Genomic DNA, 27,386 nt, shown 5'->3' with positions numbered 1-27,386 from the left:
CTAACTTCCTTTGGTGATGAACAGCAATGTGGAAGTGTAGGCTGAGTAAACCCTTTCCTCCCCAACTTGCTTCATGGTCATGATGTTTGTGCAGGAATAGAAACCCTGACTAAGAAAGACACACCCCTACCCCAACACACACACACACACACTTCATAATTAGATGGCTCTTTTTGTTTGTTTTGTTGTTTTGTTTTTGAGATGAATACACACACACACACACACACACACACACACATTCATGACTGTCCTGGAACTCGATCTATAGACCAGACTGGCCCTGAACTCTGCCTCTCGAGTGCTGAGATTAAAGGCATGAGTATGCCACCATTGCCCTTGATGGCTCAATGTTTACAATGTTTTTTTTTGGTTTTTTTGGTTTTTTTTTTTTGTGATACTGCATTTTTTTTAATTTATTTTTTATTGGATATTTTATTTACATTTCAGACAATGTTTTTTTAAAATGCCCCAGATACTGCAGCTGTCACCAGAGCTCCCCAGGAGCCAGAGTCCCCCACCCCACTCCCATGCCCAGGGTGAGCCACTTATCCATCTGCCTTACTCCTGGTCTTAGGAGGCCAGATCCCAGATGGGCCCCAGTCCTGTCCCAGCTCTGACAGTCTGCTCCACCCATGCTGGTCTGTCCCAGCACTGTGGTTTGAATGTGTCCCTGATGAATTCCTGTGCTGGAACCCAAGTCTATTGTGACAGTGCTGAGAGGCCCCATGCCTTCCATCCTCTCACCACACAGTCTGCTCCCTGCTGACCCCTCTGGGGCATGCAGCAACTGGGAACCCTAGTGGAAGCAAAGCACACCCTTCCCTGGGTATCAGGATGAGTGCCTTCATCTTTGACCTGTAGTCTAGAACTTTAGCAACAAGTGTCTGTTGCTTGCAAATGACAGTCTGAGTACTTCGATACAGTAGCACAGATAGATACCCCACATCAGTCAGATACCCTACATCAGATACCCCACCAGCCCTCTCCCTCCAAGAAGGGGAGCTCTCACTCCATCCCTAGAAAGGTGGCCTGGGGTTGGCAGTAACACAGCCTCCTGCAATACAGTTCTCTAACCTCCTTTTAGGTCCTGGGATGTAGAGACGACGGAGCAGAGAAAAACCTGCCCTGTCTCCAGTCTCCAGATTCCCTCAGACTCCTGAGAAATGTAGCACCTGGTCAGCTGTGGTCTCCCAGGTTCTTGGAGGGCACCAAAGCCATAGATCTACCCACAATGCCTTCCTGTGCCAGATCCCTGAGGTGAGACACTGGAGACTGCCCACTGGCTTAAAGCTCCAGGAAGCCCTGCCCTACCTAGCCTGGTCAGCATGGTCCTGAAAGAGTAGAGCCCTTGTAGTAAGAGCATTTGATCACTTCATCGAGGGGAGCTGCACCCCAACCCCTCCTGTGGCCTGCTCTGTCTCAGCTGGTCTGTAGGGCTCTGGACTGGGGTGGCTTCCTGCCTCGGGAACACAGGAAACCACATTGTTGGGATCTAAATGGCCTTTTCCTCTAGAACTTGGGTTGGAAAATGCACACACAGCTGCAGTATGCACCTGACCTGGCCATAACCACCCCAGGCTTTGGCTCTTCCCCAGGCATTGGGTCACCTATCTGTTCACTGAGCCTCCAGCGTGCCCTGCCCATGGCTCGGGCCTGGAGGTATGCAAAGGCCACAGTGCACAGATGTTTGGTCAAACACTATTCTAAGTGTTTCTGTAAGGTATTTTTGAAACAAGATTGACATTTAAATTAGCAATGGGCTCTGTAGTGATTTGAATACATTTGCCCTGCCCCCATAGACTTATGTGTTTGAGTGCTTGGCCAACAGGGAGTGGGACTTTTAGGAGGCGTGTTCTTGGTGGAGGAAGTACATCACTGTGGGGTTAGACTATATAAGCTCAGGTTCCACCCAGTGGGCTTTAGTCTCCTCTGGCTGCCTTTGGATCAAGATGTAGAACTCTCAGTTCCTTCTCCGGCACCATGCCTGCAGACTGCCATGTTTCCTGCCATGATGATAATGGACCGAACCTCTGAAACTGTAAGCCAACCCCAATTAAATGTTCACCTTTATAAAAGTTGCCTTGGTCGTGGCGTCTCTTCAGAGCAATGAAACCCTAACTAAAACAGCCTCTAAGCAGAGCATGTTACCCTCCGAGGTGTGGGTGAGCCTCATCCAGTCAGTTGAACACCGAAGAGGAAATGACTGGGCTCCCTTAGCAAAAGAAACGCGGCAAGCACCCTGTGCTTGAACGTGACCTGCAAGACTTGTCCCAAAGTCTCCAACGTAATGACCCTCAGCAAAGTAAAGCTTGTCAAACCTCCATTGTCACATGATCCAGTTCCTAAAAGTCAATTGCTGTGTATCCATCTATATACCTTCCTTACTCACCCATCTGTGCATCCTTCCATCCATCCATCCTTATATCAATACATACCTACAATCCACCCTTCCATCCATCGATTCATCCATCGTTCCATCAGTCCTTCTGTCCATCCAGAGATCTAGCCTTCCTTCCACCTCTAGTCTGTCTTTTGTGTTTCAGGATTTCACTGAAGATTCTGTGATTCCCTCCTGCCTACTTCAGTTACAGGAATGCCAAGTGCAGGGTGGGGAGGGGACATCGGTGGAGCTAAAGGACTAGGCAATGAGAAAACAAGTAACAGCTTATCTCTGCAGAACCAGGGCTTCCCACTGGCAGTAGTAGGGCCCTGTGGAGATTGGGTCCCAGATGCTGACAGTCCACGCCCCAGCCACCCAAGGCCTCCAGTGACTGATCCAGACTCACACTATGTTGAGGCCAAGACTCAAAGACTGAGAGGACCAAGAAAACACAGGTTATACTCTAAAAACAAAAACAAAGAATATAAGTTCACCATGTGTGGTGAACGGAGCAAGCCCAGAGTGAATTTGTACTGTTGGTACAGCTGCAGTCATGTTAAAGGCATCAAAGCCTCAGACCCATAGGAAACTGACAAAGCGCCTCCCTCCCACACTGAGTTGGGGCTCAGAGGGACTGCAAAACTTTCCGAGAATGTTGACAGTGTGCAGAAAATATACACTGTAGCTTTCTCTCCTGATGCCCAAGATATTTACAGCCTGAAGTCTGCCCCCTTCAGAGACGGCTCCTACAGAGACTAGCTAAACTTGCCTCCTAGTTCAGATGTACACACTAACCCCACACGCTGTTCAACTGTCAAATAAACACAGTAAACTTCTGAGCTATGATAGTTTCTCCATCAGAGAACCTAGTCCACCTGGTCCCAACTACTCTGTCTCTCGGCGCCATTCCCTCACTGGCCCAGTCAAGTCAAGTCCCAGAAGCCATACAAGGACTTGGTAACCATGACTCCTCTTCTAGGAAACAGGTTGTACATCCATATCTGGTGGTCCTGGCTGGGTGGATCAATGGATGGATGGATGGATGGATGGATGGATGGATGGATGGATGGACCGACAGGATAAAGTAAATGAGTCTATGAGTAAAATGAATAGGAGATGAATGGGTGAGTGGAAAAATACAGAATAGATTAATGAACATTGGATGGATGGATGGGTAGATGGATGGATGGATGGATGGATGGATGGACAATAGAACAGATGGACAGATGAGAAGATGGATGACAGATGGATAACAGATAGATGGAGAACAGTGTGGACAGGCAAATAAGATGGTCTGCTCACTTCATGCCACCACAATCTCTTGGTTCCACAGCAGACTTGGCCCACTCCTCCTCCTCCCACCGCTGGCCCAGCCCAGGCAAACCTAGCCCTCCGCCTGAGGTTCCCACTTGGCCCAGCCCAGAGTCATCCTCCCACCTCCTTGCTGGGCTGCTCCCTAGGTCTTCTGAGGCCCGGTCCTGACACCTAGTGGAGTGTCTGGCCTGGAGTCCAGGCTTTCCTCAGCCTCAAAGTTCAGAGTGAAACTGTGGGCACCCATGCACATGGGAGTCAGGTGCCCTGTCAGACAGAATACTTGGACCAAGTCATCAGGGATGCTAGACACAGATACATAAAAGCCAAAAGAAACCAGCTAGAGTTGTACCCACTGTCACACTTCAAACCCTAGGATTCCCTTTCTCCCTGTTCCTCCTTCTGCCTCTCAGGTGAGGGGAAGACTCCAGGAGGAAGAAAGTGGAGAACAAGGAGGAGATAAAAATGAATTTATGTGACATGAAGGTACAGGACAGGATGGAAGCTGTTATATAATCAAATACAAAGTCTAAACCCTCTCCCAGAGATCCCTTGTGGAGTCCCTGCTGGGTCTCTTGGGAGAAAGGCGACTCTGTGTGGCTGATTTGGGTATTGCAAGCATTTTGGTTGCCTAGATAGAGGCTAGGTATGTACTGCAATGCCTTTGGGTGTTGAGCCCTTTCCTGAGTATAGACACACACACACACACACCATAGCTCTCTAGCCAAACAGTCCTACCTCCATACCCAACTGCTTTCCCTTGACCCCCTCCAGAGTTCAGATCCTGAAAACCCCACTCTGGTCCTACAGGCCAACAAGAGACACAATCATCACCAACCTGTTTCCTCATCTATAAAGCAGGTATAAGACCAGCATCTTGCAGATGCTGTAAATACTTGGTGCTTGGTCCTCAGTAAGTGCCTAAGCGATTGTTCTGGGCTCCAGTATCCCCTGCCTGGCCCCTCTGGGCTTTGACATGTAGGGAGAAACATAGGCTGATAGGTAGAACAGGAAAGAGATCGGCCCATTAGCATGGGGCAGGACAGGACATGGGCTGAGTCCCACAGGCCTGTAGCTAAGTGCTGTGTCTCAAAGGTAGTAAGGACTCCAAAGGCTTTAACCAGGGTGTTGGTGTAACTAGATGCACACTCTTCAGACCCAGGGAAGCTACTGGAGACTGGGTTGGAGAGACAGCTGTCTGGGTAGGAGCCATAGTGGGAAGTTCAGAGACTCATGGGGTCCCTGGTGGTAGACAGGACATAGGGCTCAGAGAACACATCTGTGCAAGCAACAAGGTTGGCGGTTTTGAGGGGGGGACAATGGCGTTAGTCACAGGTGCCCTTCAGGATCCGTGATAAGACAGTCCTCTCTGGGACACAGAGACCCTTCATAAACCACATGACAACAGTGGGTTGTCACGTGGGAAAGCCCAGTTAGTCCACTGTGATTTGGGGCTGTTTAAAGTCAACCCAAACCACCAAAAGGGAAGGACATTGGCTGGGCTTCTTTGCACTGGGGGGCGGGGGGAGGCACAGGCCAGTCATGTGCCTTCTGTGCACCAACCATGCACTTTCCATACTCTGACTACACATTTCCCATGCCCTAGATATATGCCTTCCACACAGCAAACATACCCCTTCTGGTACCTTCCACATTCCCACTATGTGCCTTCTACATACTAAGCACAACCCTGCCACATGCCAACCATACACCTTCCACATACCAAACCACACCTGTCAGTGCCAACCATGTACTTTCTATGCATCAACCACATGCCTCCAGCACACTTTTCACAGGCCAGCCATGCACTTCCCCACACATCCAACTATACACCTTTCACATGTCATCGTACCTTTCTTGGGGTGGGGGTTGGGGAGGTGTTGGTTAGTTGGTTCGTTGGCTTTTCCAGACAGGATTTCTCTGGCTGTCTTGGAACTTACTCTCTAGACCAGGCTATCCTTGAACCCAGGGAACTCAGGGATTCGCCTGCCTCTGCCTCCTGAGTGCTGGGATTAAAGGTGTATGCACCACTGCCCAGTGCTATTATTTGGTACTGTTATGGATCATAATGTAAACATCTATGTTTTCTGATGGTCTTAGTGACCTCTGTGAAAAGGTCATTTGACCCCCCCAAAGGGGTCTCAACTCCCAGGTTGAGAACCACTGGTCTAGAGCTCTTGTGTGGTTACAAAGGAACCATATCATATCTTTCAAACACATGATCTCCATGGCACCTGCATGGCTTTCACCGCCTGCCACAAACCCTTTACAAGACTCTGCCACCCCAACCATCGCCATCCACACGCCACCGCATCCTACACATAGACCTTCCTCTGCTACCTGGTTACCATCCACGTCAGACACGTACCTTCAAACAGTCTCTACCATTAATCACCATGTCAGCCACAACCTGCCACATGATAACACACTCCATGTGCTTGTCACCTAGGTAGGTGTCCAGTGTGTCCAGTGTCCTCCAACAGATAAGAGATGGGCACACGTGCTCAGCAGAGACCCCACACGCCCCAGCACAGACCAGTCCAACAACAACATGCCTTGGGTCTCACCAACCACGCACCTTTGCAAATACAGCCTTCCCGAGTGATGGCCTGCCGGCAAATGCCACAGGGTTTCACCTTCTTGAAGGCCTTCACCTTGAAGTGGTGGGTCTTGGGGGCCTCCAGGTCTTCTGGCTGTAGGAAGAAAGGACCAGAGGTCAATCAGGTGAATACTAAGGTCCTGGAAAGGAGGCAAGACAGAGGAAAAACCAAGACAAGTACCCCAGTAGGAAGGAAGAACCTAAGGACCAAGAATAGTGTAGGGGTGATGGGACACTCATCCCAGGCTCCCAGACTAGGAGTATCAGTGGACAGAGCCCAGGCAGTGACTGCAGACGCTGGTACCCAGGAATCACCCTCCATGGCTTCCATGCATGTTTCCCTACACACTCACTTTGGTGTTAGGGTACCAATTAAAATGCAGTTAAGTGACTAAGTTTAAATGTGTGGCTTCATTGGCCAGAGCTAACACTCTGTGTGGCCAGGTGCTTGCCTATCTAGTGAAAGGTCCTGGATCTACTTCTCCACCATATATGCCCAAAAGAATACTACTTGCTACAACGAACCCAGTGTTTCTCCTGTAACTATGTTCCAAAGGCTACTGCATGACTTCTCCCAGTTAAAGCCTCCCAACCCCGATTCCTCAACACCTTCCACATACCAACCACACAGCCCATATGTACCTTCTACACACCAATCATACACAGTCCTGAACTGCTGGGACTTCCCGTGTCAGCAAATTGCTTCACTGGATCATACAGTCTGTACAGATGTAATTAATAGTATGTAACCTAGTGTGCAGGGTCTCTCGTGAAACATCTGGGTGTTCTGATGTGACGCAGCCATTCCTTCTGCTTCACAGCTGCATAGTATTCCAGGTGTGAGTGCAGTAAATGTATTTGTCTGTTCTACTGTGAATGGTCTCTAATCTCTCTAGGCCACATCCCAGCATGCCATATCTCTGTCTCCAGACTTACTGCTCACCCTAGTCCAGGGGGTCCTTCTGGCTTTATTTTTATTTCCTATTCTTTACATTATGAAAATATTCTGGGGGCCAAGCCCAGACCTTGAGTATGCTCTGTTGCCTACTCTTGTGAAAATATAGTATGTTGAATTTCCTGTTTGTTTGATTTGTTTGAGCCGAGACCTCACCATGTGGCCCTGGAACACAAGAGTCTTCTGCCTCCACCCTAGCCCCGCCCCCAGGTGCTGGGATCACAACAAGTGCCACAACCCATGAACTAAATTCCTATTTGAGACTGCAACACCAACTGTGTGAGAAAAGCAACAAGTTAGGGGTTGGAATGTTCTTCTATCTAACCTGCCAGGTGTACCTAGGCCAGCAGGACTGTCTCTCTCTCTCTCTCTCTCTCTCTCTCTCTCTCTCTCTCTCTCTCTCTCTCTCACACGCGCGCGCACACACACACACACACCAGTTTCCCCTCCAGACAGCACTATAAACACAGACTCACCAAGCTCTGACAGTCAGTCCTTTGTAACCTCACAAGAGAACACACTTCTAGACCACTAGTTCTCAACCTGGGGGTCAAGACCCCTTTCAGGGGGTCAAATGACCTTTTCACAGACCATCAGAAAACACAGATGTTTCCATTATGATCCATAACGATACCAAATTACAATTATGGAGTAGTAACAAAAATAATTTTATGGTTGGGGGTCACTAAGACATGGGGAACTGTATTAAAGAGTTGCGGCATTAGGAAGGTTGAGACTACAGAGTCTCCCACTCTGGGGACTCTTTGAGGAAGCACTCCCTGCCCTGACACTCCCCCTTTATCTACATCGGTCCCTCCTCTACAGGACTCTCCAGAACACAGACATAGCTAGTACCCATTCTGGGCACACACTGAGGCCTGGTCACGGACCTTGCAGTGTGCAGAGTTATCCTGCTCTTTCAGATCTCATCACACACCTTGTCCCTGAGCCTCCCATCTGAGCCAGGGCCAGAGCAAACAACTTGGTTTGGAGGAGGAAGAGTGGCCCACACACTAAGCAAACACAGGCTCTGACAACAACGAGGAGGTGCTGGGTGCCACCAAAACACAGAGAAATGCGGGCAATGAGAGACTGGATCAGGGGCAGCAAGCCAAAGAGACAGGAAGAAATAGACAGAAGGAGGAGGAAGCCGTCTGAGAATGAGACAAGCCACAGAGAAGCAGACAGAGCAGAGCAAGATAAGGGCAGAGAAGAAGAAAGGCACAAGCCACAAGCACACAGAGAGCAAGCATGAATAGAGGCGCTCAGCTAAGAGGGAACCAGGAAACAAAGAGGGACAGACAGAAGGACCCAGGAGTTCCCAAAGGCCACATCAGGGAAGAGCTGAGGCTCAGGACAGGGTGATAGCCATGGCTTGAAAGAGCTCATTGTGAGGAAAATAATAAACGAAGAAATCAAAAGATAAAAACAGACTAGATCACAAAGCTCCTCCCCGCATTGCACATATAAGTCACAAAGGATGAAACAGGGTAAGGAGGCGCACCTGTAATCCCAACAGCCTGAGTTCAAGGTCAGCCGGAGACAGACCCGAAGCTGTCTCAAAAATATAGAGGGAGATAGGTTTCCCTGACAGATGCCAATCAAGTGATCAAAGTAAGTTACTGTCACCCAGGACAGGATGAATGGAAGTCGTACCCCTGGGATGGCTGACGGAGAACAGAGTGTCATTCTGTGACAGTCCTGCCAAAAGCCACAACCTGAATCCAATCAAGAGGAAACATCAGGCTGACTCAAGCTGAGGCACAGTCTACAAATGAAATGGCCCGGAGTGACAAGTGACAAGGTTGCGAAAGTCAAGGGAAGACAGAGATTCCCAGACAGGAGGCGACTCCAGACACAACAGCTAAAAGCAGTGGCTGATTCTGAGCTAGATGTTTGTGGTGGCCTTGAGGACATCTCGGGGACACCCAGTGAAACACCGTAGTGTTTGAGAATTAGACGGTAGTGGCATCTTCATGCTGTCAACCTCTGATACTGACCTCTGTGTCCCCTGAAACAGGAATCCTTGTGAGATCGGGGAGGTATTCAAAGTGGAGCAGCGTGTGTGTGTGTGTGTGTGTGTGTGTGTGTGTGTGTGTGTGTTGCACGCGCGCGCGCGTGCAACACACTCCCCCAAAGTTCGGAAGGGAAAGATCTTTGCGCCACGTCTGCAACTCTTCTGAAGCTTAAGACTGTTTTGAAATCAAAGATAGCCAGGCAGAGTAGGTGAAAGGCAAGAGGAAACAGACAAGTCCAGGGCAGAGGTAAAGCAAACCAAGAAGAGGTTGGAGATGCCAGCAGCGCCTCCTGGTGGTCATACTGAACAGCAACAATCCCTGAGCCGGTCCTGAGTACTCCCAGCTCCAGCCAGGGGTGTGCTGTTTCAGACAGCTACTGTCTGGGTTCTGTGAGGGTAGGGGCCTTCATCCCTTTCCATTCTGCTGTCTCTCCTCCCACTTTCTCATCCCAGGATTTGGTTGTCAGATTTCCTGGTCAATTTTGTCAGCTATCCCCGGGGGACGGGGCAGCCATGGTGTGGGGTGGGAGGTGGAACAGAGAGGGAACTTGCAATCCAGTTGGAGGGCTTTGTGAGGGAGGCAGGCTGGAAGTCCCAAGCCTCTTTCTTCCTCCCCACTTAAAGAAACAGAGTTTGACACTCTAGCTAACCTTCCAAAACTCCCCTTCCTGTACCCCCAAGTCCAGCCCTTCCCCCAATGCCTAAGGAAAAGTCCTTTTCCCCAGAGCACAGTAAGAGTCCTAGTGGGCAGGAAGGGGGCGAGTGGCGCCTTCCAAACTGTTAAGAGACTATCCAGTCTATCTGTCCTGGAAAACCTGACAACCTTCTCTGGACCGAGTCCTCAATACAATGTGAAGCTTAGAGCTGAGGAGGGAGGGACATGCTGACAGCTGTGGGGAGTAGAGAATAGGAAGACACATTAAGCCCCTGAGGACAGACTATAAAAACCTGTGGGAAAAGAAGTCAGCTCCATCATCCCCAATGAGAGGCGGGATCTCAGCTTCCCAGTGGATATCCAGTAAGCTGTAGAAAAGGTCAACACGTGGATTCTAATGTCACAGGATGGAGGAGATGGCTTAGGGTGGGTTAGTCTCCTCCCTCTGCTACCCAAAGAAGATGTCACAACTCTACAGACCAGAGTCAGAGCTTGCCACAAGAGCAGGTTGTGATTGAATCTGGCTGCACCCTGCCCTCCTTGCCCATCTGGGACTGCTCCTCAGGTCCAGGCAGAGGATGAGCGTGAGCCCCATAAAGTCCACAGGCCCATAAAATGTGTAGTGCCATCCAAGGACGATGGCTTGTTAGAACAATGATTGCTGTTTCCCTGACAGGCGGCAGACAGCCACATGGGGCACAGCCAGGCCCTGCCCTCCCTGGATTAACAGGCAAGCCCAGAGGCAGGAGACACGGCCACAATGAAGGGAGGGGTGTCCTGGTGGCTCCAGCACTGTCCCACCTCCCTGTAAGCCAGAGTCAGAGCAAAGAGAAGGGAAGGGATCCAGCTGGAAGCCATTCTCCCCTGCCCTTATGCCTCAGCGGCAGAGGGCTTTCAAAGCCTAAGGCTTTGGCCCATCTCAGCCCTTCCCTCTCTCCATTCAGCCAGCCAGAGGGTGTGGCACAACTGGCTGGACCATCAGGGGCTCTAGCCAGGCCTTGGTCCTGGTTGGGAAGAGCTGTTGCAGGCAACTCCCTGCCTCAAGGGGCAGAGAGGCAAAGGGTTGTGTGTTAAAGAGTTCCGCCCACTGTGAGAAAATTCCCCCAGTTCTGCCCTCCTCTGGGGCTAGACAGTTCTGGGTGGCTAGAAAAGGACAGAAGTCTTCTAGCCAGAGAGCTTGGCAGCCTGGAAGACAGGATGGCCAAAAGCCAAGGTAGGCATTGCCTGTGACCTGTGACCTGTGACCTGTGACCTGGCCATCCAAGGGTCCCTCGCCCTTAGTCAAGGAGTCTTAGTGTCTGCTCTCAGGCTTCTTCCTCTAAACCTCACCTTCACATACAACACAGAGTCGCCTCCCTCTTGGGCCCCCAATTAAGGGCCTGCTCATGTTCTTGGTCACCCTGGTGGAAAACTCTGAGTCACTCTTAGCCCCTCCCTGCCCTCCCCCACCCTCCTGGCGCTAGTTTCCAGATCCTGTCACTTTTGCCTCCTAATTCTCTCCACAGACGTCTCTCTCCTGCTTTTCAGCTCTGCTGCCTCTGACCCTTCCCAGCCTTCTGACTAGGGCTGCTGCCACAGCTTCCAGGATCTCCTGACACCATCAGAACAACTTCAGTTCTGCAGGGGCCATGACACCCCAAAATGTTTCCCCAAGATGTCCAGGGAGCATTCACAGGCAAGAGACTCATCCTCCGTGCTCATCCTCTCTTCCAGCCCACTGCCTGCTCTCAAATATCCATTCCAAATCCCCACAGGCTGTGGCCCCATCCAAGGCCTACCCGCTGCAGGCCAAAGCTGTCATTCCATGTCTCAATAGCCTTTTAAATAAATAGCAGCACTGGGGCTGGTGAGATGACTCAGAGGTTAAGAGCATTGCCTGTACTTCCAGAGGACCCAGGTTCAATTCTCAGCACCCCACAAGGGATCTGACACCCTCATACAAACACACATACAGGCCAAAAAACAATGCAAATAAAACAAAAATAAATTGGTTATCTTTAAAAAAAAAATTGCAGTACTGAGGACGGAATCCAGAATCTCACACGCTCACACCCTTTCACACGCTAGGCAAACATTCTACCACTAAGGGACATCTCCAACCCCTTGGTATCCATTTTAAAGACAAGTTCAGCTTTCTCACACAAGAGCAGAACTAGAAGCTCTGGTCCCAGGTTCTGGTTCAACCCCATGCCTGGCTCCTCAGCGTGAGCCATCCTGATCACCCACCGTTCCATCCAGGATCTTCCTGGCAACGCACTGCCATTTGGCTGACCCTACTAACCTGACCCTCTCACTACACATGGACTACACAAAACTACCCAGAAAGCACCTCCCCACCAGTGCCACCTTCTAGATCTCCTGCCTGGTGGCTTTAAGCTTGCCAGTTAGAACTCCCAAGGGGACCATTTCCCTCCTTTCTCCTCTTCTCTCCTCTCCTCTTCCCCCGTCCCACACCCACACCTCTTTCTCTCCCTTCCTTCCTCCCTCCCCGGCTCTTTCCCAAGTTAGTCCCTGGTATTGCTGCATTAAAACCTTCTGCTTCCCTGAGTGAAGTCAGCTACCGAACCAGGAGGTCACAGAGATGTAGACTATCTGAGGTCCATTAACCTGGGCCAGGTACCACAGTGAGAGGCTGGTGCAGCCCCCTCCTTGAACCTACACAGTGACAGTGACTTCAATAAGGCTGAGGAACTGCCCAGGTCATGTAGATGAGCTAACATGCAACAGAAACACTAGTCTATCAAAGGCAATGTCCCAAGTCCCTGCAGTGAGTGTGATCTCTGACTGGAGTGTCCCCAGAGGCCCTCAGTGATGATCCCAGGAAGGAGGCCTGGCATTCTACCATAGTGGCGTGCCTGGCTCAAGGGTAATGTATTGGCTCCTTGTCTTAACTACCACCAGTCATTTTTCTTAAAGTTCCTATACTTGTGTTCTGAGAGGTCCTTTCTTCTGTGAATCTACTTTAAAACCTTATCTGCTTGGGGCTCGGGTGATGCTTCAGGAGTTGAGAACACTTGCAGAGGACCTGATCACATGGTGGCTGAAAACCCTGTAACTCTAGTTCTTCTGACTTCCATGGGTATGTGGCAAACATGCAAACACACAAGCAAAAGATATATACACATAAAATAAATATTTTTTTAAAAAAAGGAAACTATATCTCTCCCGAACTGTGTGATGATACACACCTGTAATTACAGTACTCGGGAGACAGAGGCAGAAACGGATGACAAGTCTGAGGACAACCTAGACTACGCAGCATGCCCAAGGCCAGCCTGAGCTACATAGTAAGACCTTGTCTCTAAAAAACAACCACTGGGCTGGGTACTTATATCGATTGGTAGAGAGCTTTCTCAGCATGCCAAGTCCCTAGGTTTATTACCAGCACCATATAAAACCAGGCATGGTCATGACTACCTCTAATCTCAGCACTTCGGAAGTGGAGACAGGACAATCAGTATAATTCAAGATCATTCTTTATACATAGTGAGTTCAAGCCTGGCCAGAACTACACAGACCATCTTTTAAAATATGTATGTATGTATGTATGTATGTATGTATGTATGCGTGTGTATGTATGTATGTGTGTGTGTATGTGTGCATATGTATGTATGTGTATGTATGTATGTGTATGTATGTATGTGTATGTATGTATGTGTATGTATGTATACATATGTATGTGTGTATGTATGTGTATGTATGTATGTGTATGTATGTATACATATGTATGTATGTGTGTATGTGTGTATGTGTGTGTATGTATACATATGTATGTGTGTGTATGTATGTATGTGTGCATGTGTATGTATGTGTGTGTATGTATGTATGTATGTGCGTGTATGTATGTGTGTGTATGTGTATGTATGTATGTATGTATGACCTGAGAGACCTTTCCTAACCATTCCCCTCCCAAAGTCCAGGTTAGCCCTGATTTTTTTAGTAATACTCATACATGTTATCGTTGGCTACAAGTTGATGAAGCATGTAAGCCTCCCAGTGGATGCACAGGGCATAGAAGGAGCTTAAGTAGACAAGCAGTTAACTAGTTTCTCACTTTGTGATCTCCCAAGGCATCCCTAACCTTCAAGGGTACTGGACAAGATCTCCTTCTACCCAGAGATTGGATGGCCACCCCAACCCATTCCCTTGTCTCAGGAACACTGAGCCCATTGGCAAGGTGGCCTTAAACAGCCTTCTTCCCCTCCATGATCCCCCTTCTATTGACCAAAGATGGACTGCTTGTCCCATCCTACCTCATAGAACCAGTAAGGTTCAAAGGAAATTGTGCAAGTTGAAGAAATGCATAGATGGATTCGGCAGAGAGAGAAAGCCACTGGATCACGGAGGGACGCTGCTCACTAGCTTGTTCTCCATAGCTTGTTCATCTTACATCTAAATACAACCCTCACCTGCCTGGGGTGGCACCACCTAGAGTGGACTGAGCCCCCCTAGATCAATCATGAGTCTAGAAAATGCCCCCACAGACTTGCCTAGAGGTCAGTCTAATGGAGGCAACTCCTCAACTGAGACTCCCTCTTCCTAGATGCCAAGTTGATGAAGAACCCTAACCAACACAGTGACAAAAGTGAGATTTGCACCCAGACAAGTCATGTTCTGTCCTCTGTAGAGGAAGACCTGCACACTGCAGGCCTTTGTACCATTATACAACATCATTTTCATTGACCTGAATGCCTGGCCACAAAGAACTTCCATATGAAGAGCTTCCATTCTTCATATGAAGAATGGGAGCGATAGCTGGGTAGGCAAGAGATCAGGTTCTATCCTGTCTCTCCTGCTTGGTATTAGGAGAGCCATCCTTTACTGAGTGCTAGTGTGTGAGAGGCATTTGCCTAAACACATATGGGTTCCCAGTGAAAACTTAATAACTGGGTGCATAGCTTAGCAACAGAAAGCCCATTTAGCATGTGCAAGGACCTGGACTCCATCTCTAACATTAGGGGGAAAAAATTCCTATCAGTCCCAAAGGTAGGTAGGAAAACCCATGGCACAGAGATGTGAAGAGTTTAGTCACAGTCACATAGCTTAGGTGTGCTGGGACAGGCACATGGCACTTCCTGTCAATCCCATAAAAAGAGATTCTGTGTGCCTCCAACCTGTGTGCCTCATAGGTCACTTTAAGGATCTTTGCAACAATAGAGTTTGGTTGTTGGTACTGGTTAGGGCCTTGCAGCCTGACCGCATCCCTTCCATCAGGCAAAGAGAAGTAGAGGGAGAAGTGTCAGAGCAGAAAGCCAGTGGAGGAGGTGCATGGCCAGAACCGTTCAAGGAACACAGGGACTCATTAGGAAGCTTCTGACTGAAATATTCACTCAGCCCTTGAAAGGAACCCAGCTTAGAAACTGGAACCTGTCACGCTCTGCAGCTGGCCTTGGAGAACACTATCCAAGACTCTGTGAGGTCCAGAAAACTCAAGGGACCAGTGCTCAGCAACTGGGCTCGCTCAGAGCAGGGTGAGGACTGAGCCTGGTTCCAGTCACTGGTTCAGGCCAAATGAGCCACTCTCTAGCCTGAAAGCCAATGTCCTCTCTAGAAGGAAGGGCTGCAGTCTGCCGCCATTCCCCCCACCAACACACTCAATTAATAGACATGTAATTATTTTCTAAATAAACTCCACTTAACTGTGTAATAGCAACTGGAAGCACTTGATGGGCAAACCAACTTATACATAATGCACTTCAATGCTCCTCAGCTAAGAAAGCAAGGTTGACTGCTAGGGCTTGTGAGGACTCTGGGCCACAGATGCGCAACTTCTTAAATGCAACATCTGCTTATCTCCCCAAAGAGAACATGTGAATCCACATGCCCTGGGCACAAGGTCTCCTTCCTCCAGACCCCACCTTGATGGGCCTCAGTGAGGCTGTACAGTTAACCAGTTCTTGGCTCCAGGAGAGCTAGACAGAGTCTCAATGTCAGGAAAGACACATGAGTTCTGTCCCACCATAGCCTTCCCAGGGAGATCCAACTCCATCATATCGGGGTACATGGACTCCCCTAAGCCGTGGAGGAGGTATAAAGGAGAAGAGAGGTCAACATTTTCTCAGTATCAGCAGGATGCCTGAGTCCCCAGTCTGTTGATTGCACTGTTCATGTATTTGCAGACAGGGAAACTGATGCTCAGAAGCCGTCTTAATTAATACTACCCATTAGGTAAATGATGGAGCCCAGGACTGCCTAGTATCAAAGTCCACACACCTGCCATCCTGCTAGGCACCTCTCTATGCAAACTGACTCCCTAGAAGGTTTCTGAGGCCTCTGTCCAGATTCTTCTTCTGATTGATGCCACCAAGTCATCTCCTCTTCTACTTCCTACAAACCCCAGCCTGGTCAATGCCCACCCAGGAGCAAAGACTGCTACAGCTGCCTCAGGCAGGATATGGCATTCCAGGATGTTCCCTCTGCCTGTGTATGCCCTCCCCCTGGAGAAAGACACAAAGACCAGTGGTGGGATAGGGGCTGGAACATTATAAAGGGTAGAAAAGAATAAAGGAGAAGATAAAGGCTCTGGTGGTCTTACAAACACTTAAGGAAGGCCATCTACACATGCCATGATTACTAACCCCTGTTCCCAGGGATGGCATCTACACTCAAGGATTCCACTATGTACCAGGCACTGCCCCCGGGGCATTAAGATGCTCTCTCCTGAGAGGCCCTCTGAAAATTGTTTTCTCCATTCGTGGGGAAATTGAGGACCACTGGGCTGAAGTCCTTCTCTTAAAACCTCTCAGAAGAAGTACCAACTGAATCCTCTTGATGTCATCCCTAAGAGTCTGTGTCTCTCCTGCAGGATACCCTACGTACCACATCCTCAGCCCAGACATGAACTGGGCCAACACCCTCATCTTACAGGGAGCAGCAGCCTAGGAAACTACTAGAACATTCCCCTTGTATGGGACACCCCACCATCCTCAATCTACAGGCAGACATTTCATGGCACCCAGCCCATGGGCCACCCAGACTCTCCTTCACAATATGTCCATAGGTGCCGGGTCCCTCCCATAACTTCCCTCAGCCTCAGCTTGACAGGCCTCCTGAGGACTAGCTGCCTACAATAGAGAGAGGGCAAGCAAGCCACATCTGGACGCCGGGTCTGAAGCCCCTTCCCCCAGCCAGCCATGGTTCTCAGAAACCTCCTCCAAGGATGACTTCCTCGCCCTCCTGACCCCTATGCATACCTCCCACAGCCCTGCAGAGTCCCTCTGAGGAAGGGGTCTCCTCTTGCCCAGCTCCCGGCAGCATCAAGTTGTCTCCCATCCCCCTTCCTGGGAGTCTCTACCCAGGCTTCGTCTAGCCTTAACCCTCCCACGTGGCCCCCAGACTTGTTCACAGACCCCTAGCACTGCACACATCTTCCCAAAGGAGAGACAGACAAGATGGGGAACTCTTGGTAAGAAGGGGAGACTTTGAAGAAAGGATCTAGAAGAGACAAACGGGACAGAAACAGAATTCCCTGTCAATGCAGCTTTTCTGGGTTTAAGATTCCAGATGACCACTCTGGGTCCTCAGTCCCACCATCTCCCACCCCTGGCCAGTGCACTGACCCTCCTCAGGCTCAGGCACAGAGCCACTGAAGGGAGTGACAATTTCCACCCCACTATTAAGAGAAACAAAACAAAGTTTCTGACTCTGCTCACAGTGGCCAGCTGAGGGAAGAAGGGAGACTGGGGAACCCATATAGACAGAGCCCAGGGCCCTACAGCTCCAGTCTATTCTTGTGTGCATATCCCCTTCATCCGACTTCCCTCCAGATCCCCCACCAACTAAGTCTCTTAGCTGAAGAACAGCAGTGCAATCTCAGAGGTAAATCAACAAGAACCTACCCAGAGCATGCAGGACAGACAAATCCACGTCATCTTCCCAGGGTCCTGTTCCTGCGCTACAGGGCAAGTGGGGGCCTGCGAAGGGCCCTGCTAAGGGCCCCCCTGTCTGTGCAGCGTCCACCAAGCAGGCAGAAGTGAGAGCAGAGTCCTAAGAGGCTGGTTCAGCCAGCATCTGGGCCTCCACCCCCCTCCTCCACCCCCCTTCTCGCCACTCCTCCCCTTGTCCCAGCCTTCTCTCTCTTCTCTCCTCCCAGACTCCAGGGCTGGCTGGGGGGTAAGAAGCTCAGCCTAGCAGGGGATGTGAGAGGGACAGGGCCAAGGAGAGTCTGCCCAAGGCTGGGCTCTATGAAGCTACATCCGCCACAAGCATACCATCCCTAGAAGCCATGGAAGCCCTCTCCTGCCTCCTCCTGATCTAGGGTCTTGAAGCCCTGAGATCTGCTCCAGATTGTAGACCAATGCAGAGACCCCACGCCAGAAGCTTCCAGAACATCAGTGGACACACAGATTCTGATGGCATAGTCTGCACACCCCAGGACTCCCAGGCTTCTCCCCAAGATCCCTGGCCTTGGAACACACACTCATTTGCACATGTGCAGCTAAGACAGATGCCAAGGGCAAGCTCCCTAGAACAGGACAGGCCTTGACACAGGAGAAGCTGGTGATAGGGAGGCAGGGCCCTGCCCCCAGGCTGTGGATTTCATCCCAGTTTCTTTTTTTCTTTCTGATTTCTTCCTCCCCTTTCTTTCTTTCTTCCAACATCTGTCCCAGCCCTTCCTGCCCTCTGAAAGGGAGCCCGCTGCAGGCTCCTGCGAGAGTCTGTTTTTCTTGACTGTACCCTGGGCCAACATTTGGTTTGCATTTTCCCACTTCCTTCTCTTTCTCCTCCTCCCCCTCCTCCCCCTCCTTCTCTCTCTCCTCCCCCTCCTCTTCTCTCCACTCCTGAGCCCAGCTCTTGCCTTCCCACCCTTCCCCATGAAATATCTTTACCATAGTGCCCCACACCCTGCCCTCCCTGCTCCCCCACCTCTGCCCAGGGGAACAAAGAGGCTGGGAAGAAGACAGTATTCAGGTCCAAATACATTCCCAGGAAGCCCTGCAGGGAGACCAACAGAATCTGTCCAAGGCCCACACTGTCTGTATCCACCCCCCCCCCACAAAAAAAATAATAATAAACCATTTCTCTACTGAGCTCTGGCCTGGCTGGACCAAGTGAGGGGTGGGTGGAGGCTGTGAATAACAAGTCTCTGGAGCTATCCACGTAGGGACAGGGGCTCAGCCAACGCCCTCTGTGGATGCACAAACATCAGGAAGCAGTCCAACTTACAAACACACACAGGCCAAGGACAGGGCCCCGCCCAGAGTAGGCACTTGGAGACCATTTGCCTGGACTGAGTCACCCAGCAAGAAAGTCCTCTGGCCTGGGTTCCTATGCACACACATGAGTGTACTGGGCATATCCATGTCACGTAGACAAAGGGTTTCATGTCCCCTTCCTCTCTTTGACCTATCCAGGATCATCCTTTGACACTGTATCAATGTCTCGTACAGCACAACCCCAGAGTCATGGGGATCTGTCCAGTCAGGTATGCAGGCTCCCAACTCAGCCAAGTTATTCCCCTAGAAACTGAGGAAGGAAAGGACCACAATCCTTTTTCACCCGAGAAAAGTCTACCCCACCAGATACTTGGGCTTCACACTACTTAAGAACTAACTACCATGCTTGTCCTTGGCAAGGGAGAGAGCAGAGGACTCTGAAATAAAGTCTCTAATTCTGGTCCTTCCTAGGGCAAGTGCCTGAGTGAATGAGTTAGGGTGAGAGAGGGAGTCCCTTTTCCATCCTTTTCTAGGTCCTTCTGCAGAGCTGGCGGGCTAAGAAAGGGGGCTTGTACCCCTGGCTTCTCAATCCCCAAGCCCAGATTCCCCACCCCCAAACCTCACTGCTACAGCCCAGCTGGCAGGGGCTCAGAAAGAGCCCAGTGTTTTTCCTGTAACCATAAGGATCCACAGACAGTCACCCTTACAAACCTCCTCCTCCCCTCTCCTGCTTAGAACATTACAATAGAGTTCCCTGAGAGCCCAGAGCCCTTGCTCTGCCCAGACCCCATCACTGGTCCTGCTGGATCCTCTTCTCTCTGAAGGTACTCAAGGGCTCCCCTGCCAGTTCCCACATCCCTTATCTGCTGTCACAAAATACATACCCCCACCCCCAGCTGCTTTCTGGGGAGTTCTGGAAAACCAGGTCAGAAAACAAGCCAAAGACACCATAACAATGACACCAATTTGTCTGACCTCCACGGACCTCGAAGGGGCTCTCCAGTCTCCCTTCCTTAGATCAAAACCACTGAATGGTCCTCTTAGAGGAACCAACACCCCTTCTCCTTCTTTGCCAAGTTCTTGGTGGCCTCTCCTGTACTTTAACCCTTCCCTGCAAAGCAATACGTTCTACTACTTAATAATTATCTCCCTGTTGACTGTTAAATGCCAGCCAGTCTTGTTGCCTTCAGCTCTGCAGAGCTGCCTGTGTCCTCCCAGAGCTGAACATGGGAGAGTTCTCTGTGTGTATCCCTTGAGCCAAGTAGACAGAAAATGCTGAGATGGCTCAGCAAGTCCCATGAATAGTAGTCCTCTGTCCTCCACACATACCAGTGGCATTTGTGTGGGTATGTGCATGCACAGAGAGACACACATGATAGATAGATGATAGATAGATAGATAGATAGATAGATAGATAGATAGATAGATAGATGTAATTTTGGGGTTTTGAGACAGGGTCTTACTATTGAAGTCCTAGGTGGCTTAAAACTCACTATATAGAAAAAGTTCTCAAACTCATAGAGATCCACCTGCCTCTGGAGCACTAGGATTAAAGGTGTGGGTCGTCATGTGGGGTAAAATGTAGTTTACAAAAATAAAATAAAAAATAAAAGACCCTGGCATGGTGGTGTAAGCCTTTAATCTCAGCACTAAGGAAGCAAGGCAAGGTGGATCTCGGTAAGTTCGAGGCCAGCCTGGTCTACACAGTGAGATGGTGGTTATAGAACAGCCAGGGCTACATAGAGGAAACCCTGACTAGAGGGAAAAAAATAAGTCAACCAATTAGCCAAGGGGCCCTAACATGTTTGCCTCCTGTTAGCATGTCCTAAGCTCCTCCAAACCGTTTCTCCCCCTCAAACAGATGTGAGCAGCCCTGCCTGCTACCTTTGCCCAAACTTGCAATGCCCACCCATCATCAGGACCCCCTCCTGCCAGTCATGGCCTCTGATCTGAACTCCAGCAGGCAGTCCCATTGGAGGGCTTTCCCATCTTGGGAGCCTCCTCTGGTTCCTGGAGCCTAATGTGTTACATGCAGCAGACACTGGGTACACACTGGTGAGGTGGCTGGGTTCCCCATGGATGAGACGCCAGGAGCCTAAGAGCTCAACCACCACCCTATGCCACCCTGCCTTCAAAACAGTTAGGCAGCAGTTACTGGTTTCATTTCATACAGCAGATCTCCTGGCCCCTCCCTCTAGCCCCCCTGTGGTGCAGCCAGCTGAAGAAACAGGCTTGGCTGTGGGCTCTGGGCCAGTGGTGGCTTCCAGACACCCAGGGAAGGTCTAAGGGCCAGGGAATGAGCTAATGGTCTTGGCTGTCCTCCTCTGCTCCTCAGTTTCCTTGCCTGCAAAATGGTCAGGCACCCCTCCCAGCTCTACTCCCTGCCTTGTCAAAGCGACCTAGAGCAAGGAAATCCATTCTTCCTACCCCCTGAAGCATGTCCCTCAAAAATCTCTGCTAGCATCGCACCCAGCTTTCAGTATGGCACTGAGCCACCCCTTGTCCCCACCTGCCACAGAATCTGAAGGTCACAGAGCTTTTCTCAGCTCCGCTGGTCTGAGCAGCACAGCAAGAGACTCCAGAGCCTGAGGGAGGGTGGGGAGGAGGCTGTGGTACAGGCATCTGTCCTGCCCTCCTCAGTTCTTTGGAGGGACCTCACTATCAAAGCCCCAAATCTATAATTTTATGTAAAAACTGATTACAAATATGAAAGTGCACATTTTAAAGTGTTAGCTATGTTTGTTTGTTTGTTTTTAACTTGGAAAGGCAAATTACGTATCTGTCCGAATGATCTGCCTCTTGGACACTTCTCACCTTGGGTCCTCGGTGAGCAGATAACTAACTGTACTGTGATCAAGGGCAGCGCGTGATCTCCCAGGAGTCACATTAGGAGCATAGTTCATGGTCTTCTGACTCCAAGACTGCAGATTTCCCAGGTTCTCCTAAGTTTCTCCTAAGTGCCTTGCTCAGCAGACATCGTGCGGCCAAAGGTCACACTCGGCTCTTCCCCTGCAAGGCATTCTCTTTGTCCTGAGGTTGGTCACCCAAAGCCTCTCTCTAAGACAGGAGTGCAGAGGGCTGGAACACCCAGCTATAGATTTCCACACACCTTCTGCACTCCAGACTCTGCCACTTGCCCCTTACCCAGGAAAGACTGACACTGACTAACCGACCATCCTACCAACCCTCATCTTAAAGGTGGAAGAAACTGAGGCAGGAGGCACGGAGAGGTTGAGCAATCAGCTGCAGTCACACAGCTAGGATGTGAGTCAGTGGAGCCCCAGGCATCTGATACCTCATCTCCTAGGGATAGAGATATGTTTTGTTGCCCCAGGAGCACAACAGTCAAGTCACCCAGGAACAGTGGTCACGCTCCTGTGTTATGGTGACTGTTAACTGTCCTCTTCACTTCTCATTCAAGAGCTGATGATACAACTCCAGGAAGGAGGTCAGCTGCCCAGGCTCAGCAGGGAGCAAGGACACACAGAAGGAAGAGCTAAGGTAAGTGTTCCTTGGATCATGGGTCAAGGTAAGACCCACGGGCTTTTCCCTGGCAGGCAGGAGTTGGACCCTGCTGCTTCTAGGTCCATCCTTTCTAACAAACCACACTACTTCTCCCATTTGTAGGCATTCTTTGAGGTCTTTGGGGTCCCGGTAGCTCCTGTGCCACTGTGCTGGATGTCTATGGTGCAAACGTACAGGCAAGGATTCTCCAGTCCCATCAGCAAACTGTGGCATGAGATACCGCCAGCCCAGAGCACTTCATCTTGATGTCCACTGAGGCCCCTCATAGACAATTCCAAGCCCAACACCCCTCTAAGACTAAGGTTGCTCCCCTGCACTCCAGAAATCTGAGTGCTCTATGAGAGGTAAAGTAGAGTCTCCAGCAGGCCCTATTCCCACAGCCGACACAGGAAGGACCACAGACATCCTGCACTCCCCTTCCCCCACCTCCAGTCTACCAACACCCTGGAATGGGACAGTGTCTGGGCCCAATCCTGATAATTTTTAATAAGCTCCTTCCCGGCTCCATGATTTTGATCTCCTTCCCAGCTCTAATTTCCTGACTGTCCTCAAAGGCTGTAAGAGGCAGCTACAGCCACTTATGCCCTTGCTGCAACCCCCTAGCTCAGTCCTGGCCCTGAAGAGGTCGAGTGGAACCTCTCCTACCCCACAGATGAGGAAAGGGAATGGCTGGACAGCTGGATCCACTGACCTGGTCTTGGCTGGCCATTTCTCACTGCAGACTCTTCCCAAAGACAGTGTCTGTAACATATGGACTCAGAGCCTAAGGGACAGTGGCTGGGGCTCCAGCCCTGCACTCCCCAGAGGCAGTGCCTGCCTCCCAGCCAATCCCCAGGGACGATGCATTTTGCTGGAAAATTTTAAAGCATATCTTGGGTGACTGGGGCAAAAGCCTGCTGGCACCTTTCCTCACTGCGGAATGGCAGAGAGGGAAACTGAGGTACAAAGGCAGCACCTGTAATAAGGAGCTAGAAATTCCTGAGGAGCAGGAAAGAAGGGAAGAGTGACTACTGACATCCTTCTACACCTGAAGGAGGCAAGAAGGAAGTCAAAAGAAAAATACCCTTAATTTTTGTTGAGTCCCCTTCAATAGAATGAGCATATTGTTAAACACCCTATGTGTGATACAGATATTTTTATAATTTGCATTCAACACACAGGAAAACTAGTACAGACAGCTGTCACTGCCCAGATCCTCAACTTGTAAGTAAGAATGTCAGAATCAAAATCAGGTAGGCTGGCTCCATCACTGATTCTCATAACCACAGTGGTCTAGCCAGCCCACCATTCTGGAGCTGAACTAGCTCCTCGGAGGATCAAGATACCACAGCCCTCTGCCTCTGGAAGCCTCCTTAGAGGCTCCTGGGGTAATAATAGCCATGCTGTTGGGGTCCCCCCGCCCTCCAGTCAAGATTCCTGGCCATATCCAGTCTCTTATTCTAGCTGTGTCCCACATAAACTACTTTGAAGACACTGTCAGGTTTATTTAGAGGAATCCTAGTGAGAAGAATGCTCAGACAGACCCCCATTCTCAGTACAGCAAGTGCTAACTCACCATGAGCCCCCAGAATCCACTTTCTCATCCCTCCCTGGTACCCATTCTCTTTTTATGCAGTTCCGAGGCTCCTCTACCTTTCTGAATAGGCAAAGTTCTTTCAGAAGCCACCTAATAGCTACTCCCTTTTCATCTCTTCTTCCTGTGTTAACTCCGGGGCTTCTGAGATTGGGGGGGGGCGGGGGGAGTTTCCAGGAAAAGGCTTGTCTTTTTACAGAATTTTTTTTTAAAAAAGCAACTCCAAAAATGCCCTCCCCCGTCTCCCGTCCCCTAATTTCTAGGATCAATCCAAGACTCAGGGCTATCCATCAGATTTCTGATATTAAGCGTTTGCACTACGGAATGACAGCTACTCCTCCTCCTGGATCGTCTAGCATGGGCTAGGGACTCCCCCAGGATTCCCTACAGTCATGAGAGCCAAGCTGACAAGGCCACAATGGTGAGTCCCTGAAAGTGAGAGGTAATCCATCAAACTTAACGGGGAAAGAAGGAGTCGGCTGGAGGGTTGGAAGGGACCAGGTGACGCGTTACCTGGCTGCGAAGGCAGAGGCGCAGGGGCAGGAGGCAAGAGAAGAGGTACTTGCCCCAGCGGATCACGCAGGAAAAGCACCAGCTCAGCCGAGTCATGTTGCCCGGGAAAGTGGGTGCCCAAGGCACACGGGTGGAGAGAGGAGGACGGAAACGCCTGTTGGGAACCTAGTGGCAGAAAATCAGCGCCCTGCTCCCGGCATCTCCCGGGGCTTCGGTCCGGGAGGAGCAGCTGGGGTATCCTGCCCCCTCTAGCGGGAGGAGCGGGGCAGAGGACCCTCGGCGCGGCGCCAGGCTGGCTCCATCTCCTCCGAGCCCCTTTGAGCAGCTGCAGGGCGCTTCCACCCCGGGGGCCTTCCTCGGCCGCTCCTTCTCTCCTCCCTCCGCGGCGACGTGCCAGCCTCCAGCCTCTGCCGCCGGCTTCCCGGGCGCTAGAGCCCGGTAACTTCTGAGGCTGTGGGGACCCGGCAGAGGCGGTGCCAGGCGCAGGACGGCCGCCTGCGGGAAGGAGCGACAGCAGCATTGTGCTCGCGCTGCAGTGAGTGTGTGAGTGTGTTGCGTGCACGTGGATTCCCTCTAGGCCTCCCTCCGATTCCCAGATTGCTCCCCAGAGCATTATGTGATTAACTTAAACGGAGGCCACCGGTTTCCACCGCCCAACAGAAACCTGCAGGAGCAGGGCGTGCACATGGGAACCCAGATTAACTTCGGCATCCTCTGACCCTGGCCACACCCCTACTCATCGTCGGGGATCCCGTTGCAGTCCACTCTAGAAGTGAGGGAGCCCAGAGTATAAAGCACCCCAACAGGTTGGAAGGACCACGCCTCCCTCCTGTATCGTGCTCTTCTTCGCCTTTTCTCTCTGCCCTGCCGGGTGCTACTTCCCTACCTCGGAGAGACTCGGGGAATGTAGATGGGGTGGCTTTCGGAAATTGGGTTTGGGGGTCATCACACTAGGACTCTAGAACTAGAAAAAGGAAAAAAGGACAGATGTAGGGCTCTGGAGAAACAGGCAGACAAAGGCAAAAAGAGGACCCACGGCAGAGTGGGGGAGTGGCGGCCAGAGCTGAATTTCTCCTGAATCTGTGGCTGCCGAGAAGCTAAGAGGGCAACGGGCCAGGAGCTGAGCTGAGGCTGCTTCCTCAGCAAGTGGACACTGCTCCCCCGCCCTCCCGCAGACCCTGGCCCCTCTCCCACTGCCGCAATCCAGGGGCCTGGCCTTCCCCCAACCCCCACCTATCTCAAGACCAGATTTCTAGATGTGTTCTGCTGCCCCCTAACTTCCAGGGTCTTTCTCAACTTGCAGCTAAGGGCCTGGAGAGTCTTACCCAGCTGCTCCTGCCGCCGCCCCCCCCCCCGCCCCCCCCCGCCCCCCCCCCCCCGCGCCACAGCCCCTCCCGCCCCCAGACTCTCCTGCAATGCAGAGACCTCCTTAGGTCCACCCCTGCACCAGCCCCCACACCCTCCCCCAGCACTTTCCCTGCCCTATACCAGACAACACAGGGGGGCTGGCCGGATGGGAAGAATGGCAAAAGGCCAGCCAGAGGGATGAGATAGTTCCTAGTGTGGGTAGAGACAGAGATAGACAGACATAAGGCCAGCCAAGCAAGGGACCCCCATGATGAAACTTCAAGATGAAGACTGGAGGGACGGGGAGAGGTGATCTGACTGTATTCATGAGAATCCATTCCCAGGAAGTGGGCCTTTGCCAATGCCCACTAACCCCAGTGAAGTCCCTGGCACTGCTCAGTCCTGTTCCAAGCCGGAGGGGAGTCTCACCCTCCCTAGCCTCCTCACCTTGGGACCACAGGAAAGAGCCTGAGCCTGGAGGAAATGGACTTTAATCCATAGCATGTGGAGTTATGCTTAACTGAAAGGAATCACTAGTTGAGTTTTTAAAAATGGGAGGAAGTTCCTCAGATAGAATTGACTGACACGAGGCTCTGCCTAGCCTGAGGGAGGAAAGCAGGGTAGCTTTGTCTTCAAAGGATTCTCAGTCGGCTTGTGCTTAGGGTATACTCCACTACTCCACTGAGCTGGAAGGAAGAAGGGCTGGTGGGCAGGACGGGAAGGAGGTGATGGTGAGACCCAGCCTTCTGAAACCTGGAACCCTGCTAAACAGGGCTGCTAGACAAAGCTCTCCACAGCTAGCCTCTGCCCAGCAGGAGGAACTTTTGGCCAAGGACTCTCCTCAGGGAGAAGGAAGAGGTTGTGACACCCCAGGACAGGAAGCCAGGCCTGCTGCTGCCTGGAGAGTCCTCACAAATGCACCACACCATGCCTGTCTCAGATCATGAAAGTCAAGGTGATTCTACACAAATCCACTGTTCTAATTCCACCAGAATCCCTGCAGAATCTCTTCACCCTCTCAAAGCCATTCATCCCACAACTTCATGCAAGATTCTAGCAAGAGCGTTTTTTACTTTCTCTTCCTTCAAAAGTCCGTGGAGGAAGAGTTGGGGTAAACTTCCAATTCCCAAAGCCTCTTCCCAGTCTTGTCTGGGGTTGTTTGAGACAGGGTCTCACTATGTAGCGTCGGCTGGCCTGGAACGTTTTATATAGACCAGGCTGGCCTCGAACTCATACAGATCTGTCTGTCTCAGCTTCCCAAATGCTAGCATTACAGGCTTAAACCACCATGTCCACCTTCTTCCAGGCTTGATCCTCCTACTCCCTCAAGTGGCTGAGGAACCAGCCACTCCATCC

At 50.9% G+C, this 27,386-nt stretch overlaps 1 protein-coding gene and 1 long non-coding RNA gene across 17 annotated transcripts in view; one reads left to right on the top strand and one right to left on the bottom strand.

The window, feature by feature from the left end:
* Positions 1 to 27,386, bottom strand: part of Tns1 (tensin 1) — a 213,342-nt gene that overhangs the window by 161,826 nt on the left and 24,130 nt on the right. For 13 of the 16 annotated variants that reach the window (XM_076931682.1, XM_076931683.1, XM_076931685.1 and 10 more), the window contains exon 2: positions 6,270 to 6,384. In XM_076931682.1, coding sequence (XP_076787797.1) covers positions 6,270 to 6,384 — 115 coding nt within the window. Of the gene's footprint in view, positions 1 to 6,269; positions 6,385 to 17,755; positions 17,896 to 24,683; positions 24,780 to 27,386 lie in introns of those variants that run through there. The other 3 variants (XM_076931686.1, XM_076931702.1, XM_076931690.1) reach the window with 2 other exon arrangements.
* On the top strand, positions 22,255 to 25,975 carry LOC143441797 (uncharacterized). The gene is made up of 3 exons (XR_013109484.1): positions 22,255 to 22,336; positions 22,494 to 22,573; positions 24,434 to 25,975. It is a non-coding gene; the product is annotated as an uncharacterized LOC143441797 (long non-coding RNA).

The sequence above is a fragment of the Arvicanthis niloticus genome, chromosome 3, assembly GCF_011762505.2.
Source record: "Arvicanthis niloticus isolate mArvNil1 chromosome 3, mArvNil1.pat.X, whole genome shotgun sequence".
In the NCBI taxonomy this organism is placed as follows: domain Eukaryota; kingdom Metazoa; phylum Chordata; class Mammalia; order Rodentia; family Muridae; genus Arvicanthis; species Arvicanthis niloticus.
Note: the sequence above shows the minus strand (reverse complement) of the source record. Positions and strands in the feature narration are given on the sequence as shown.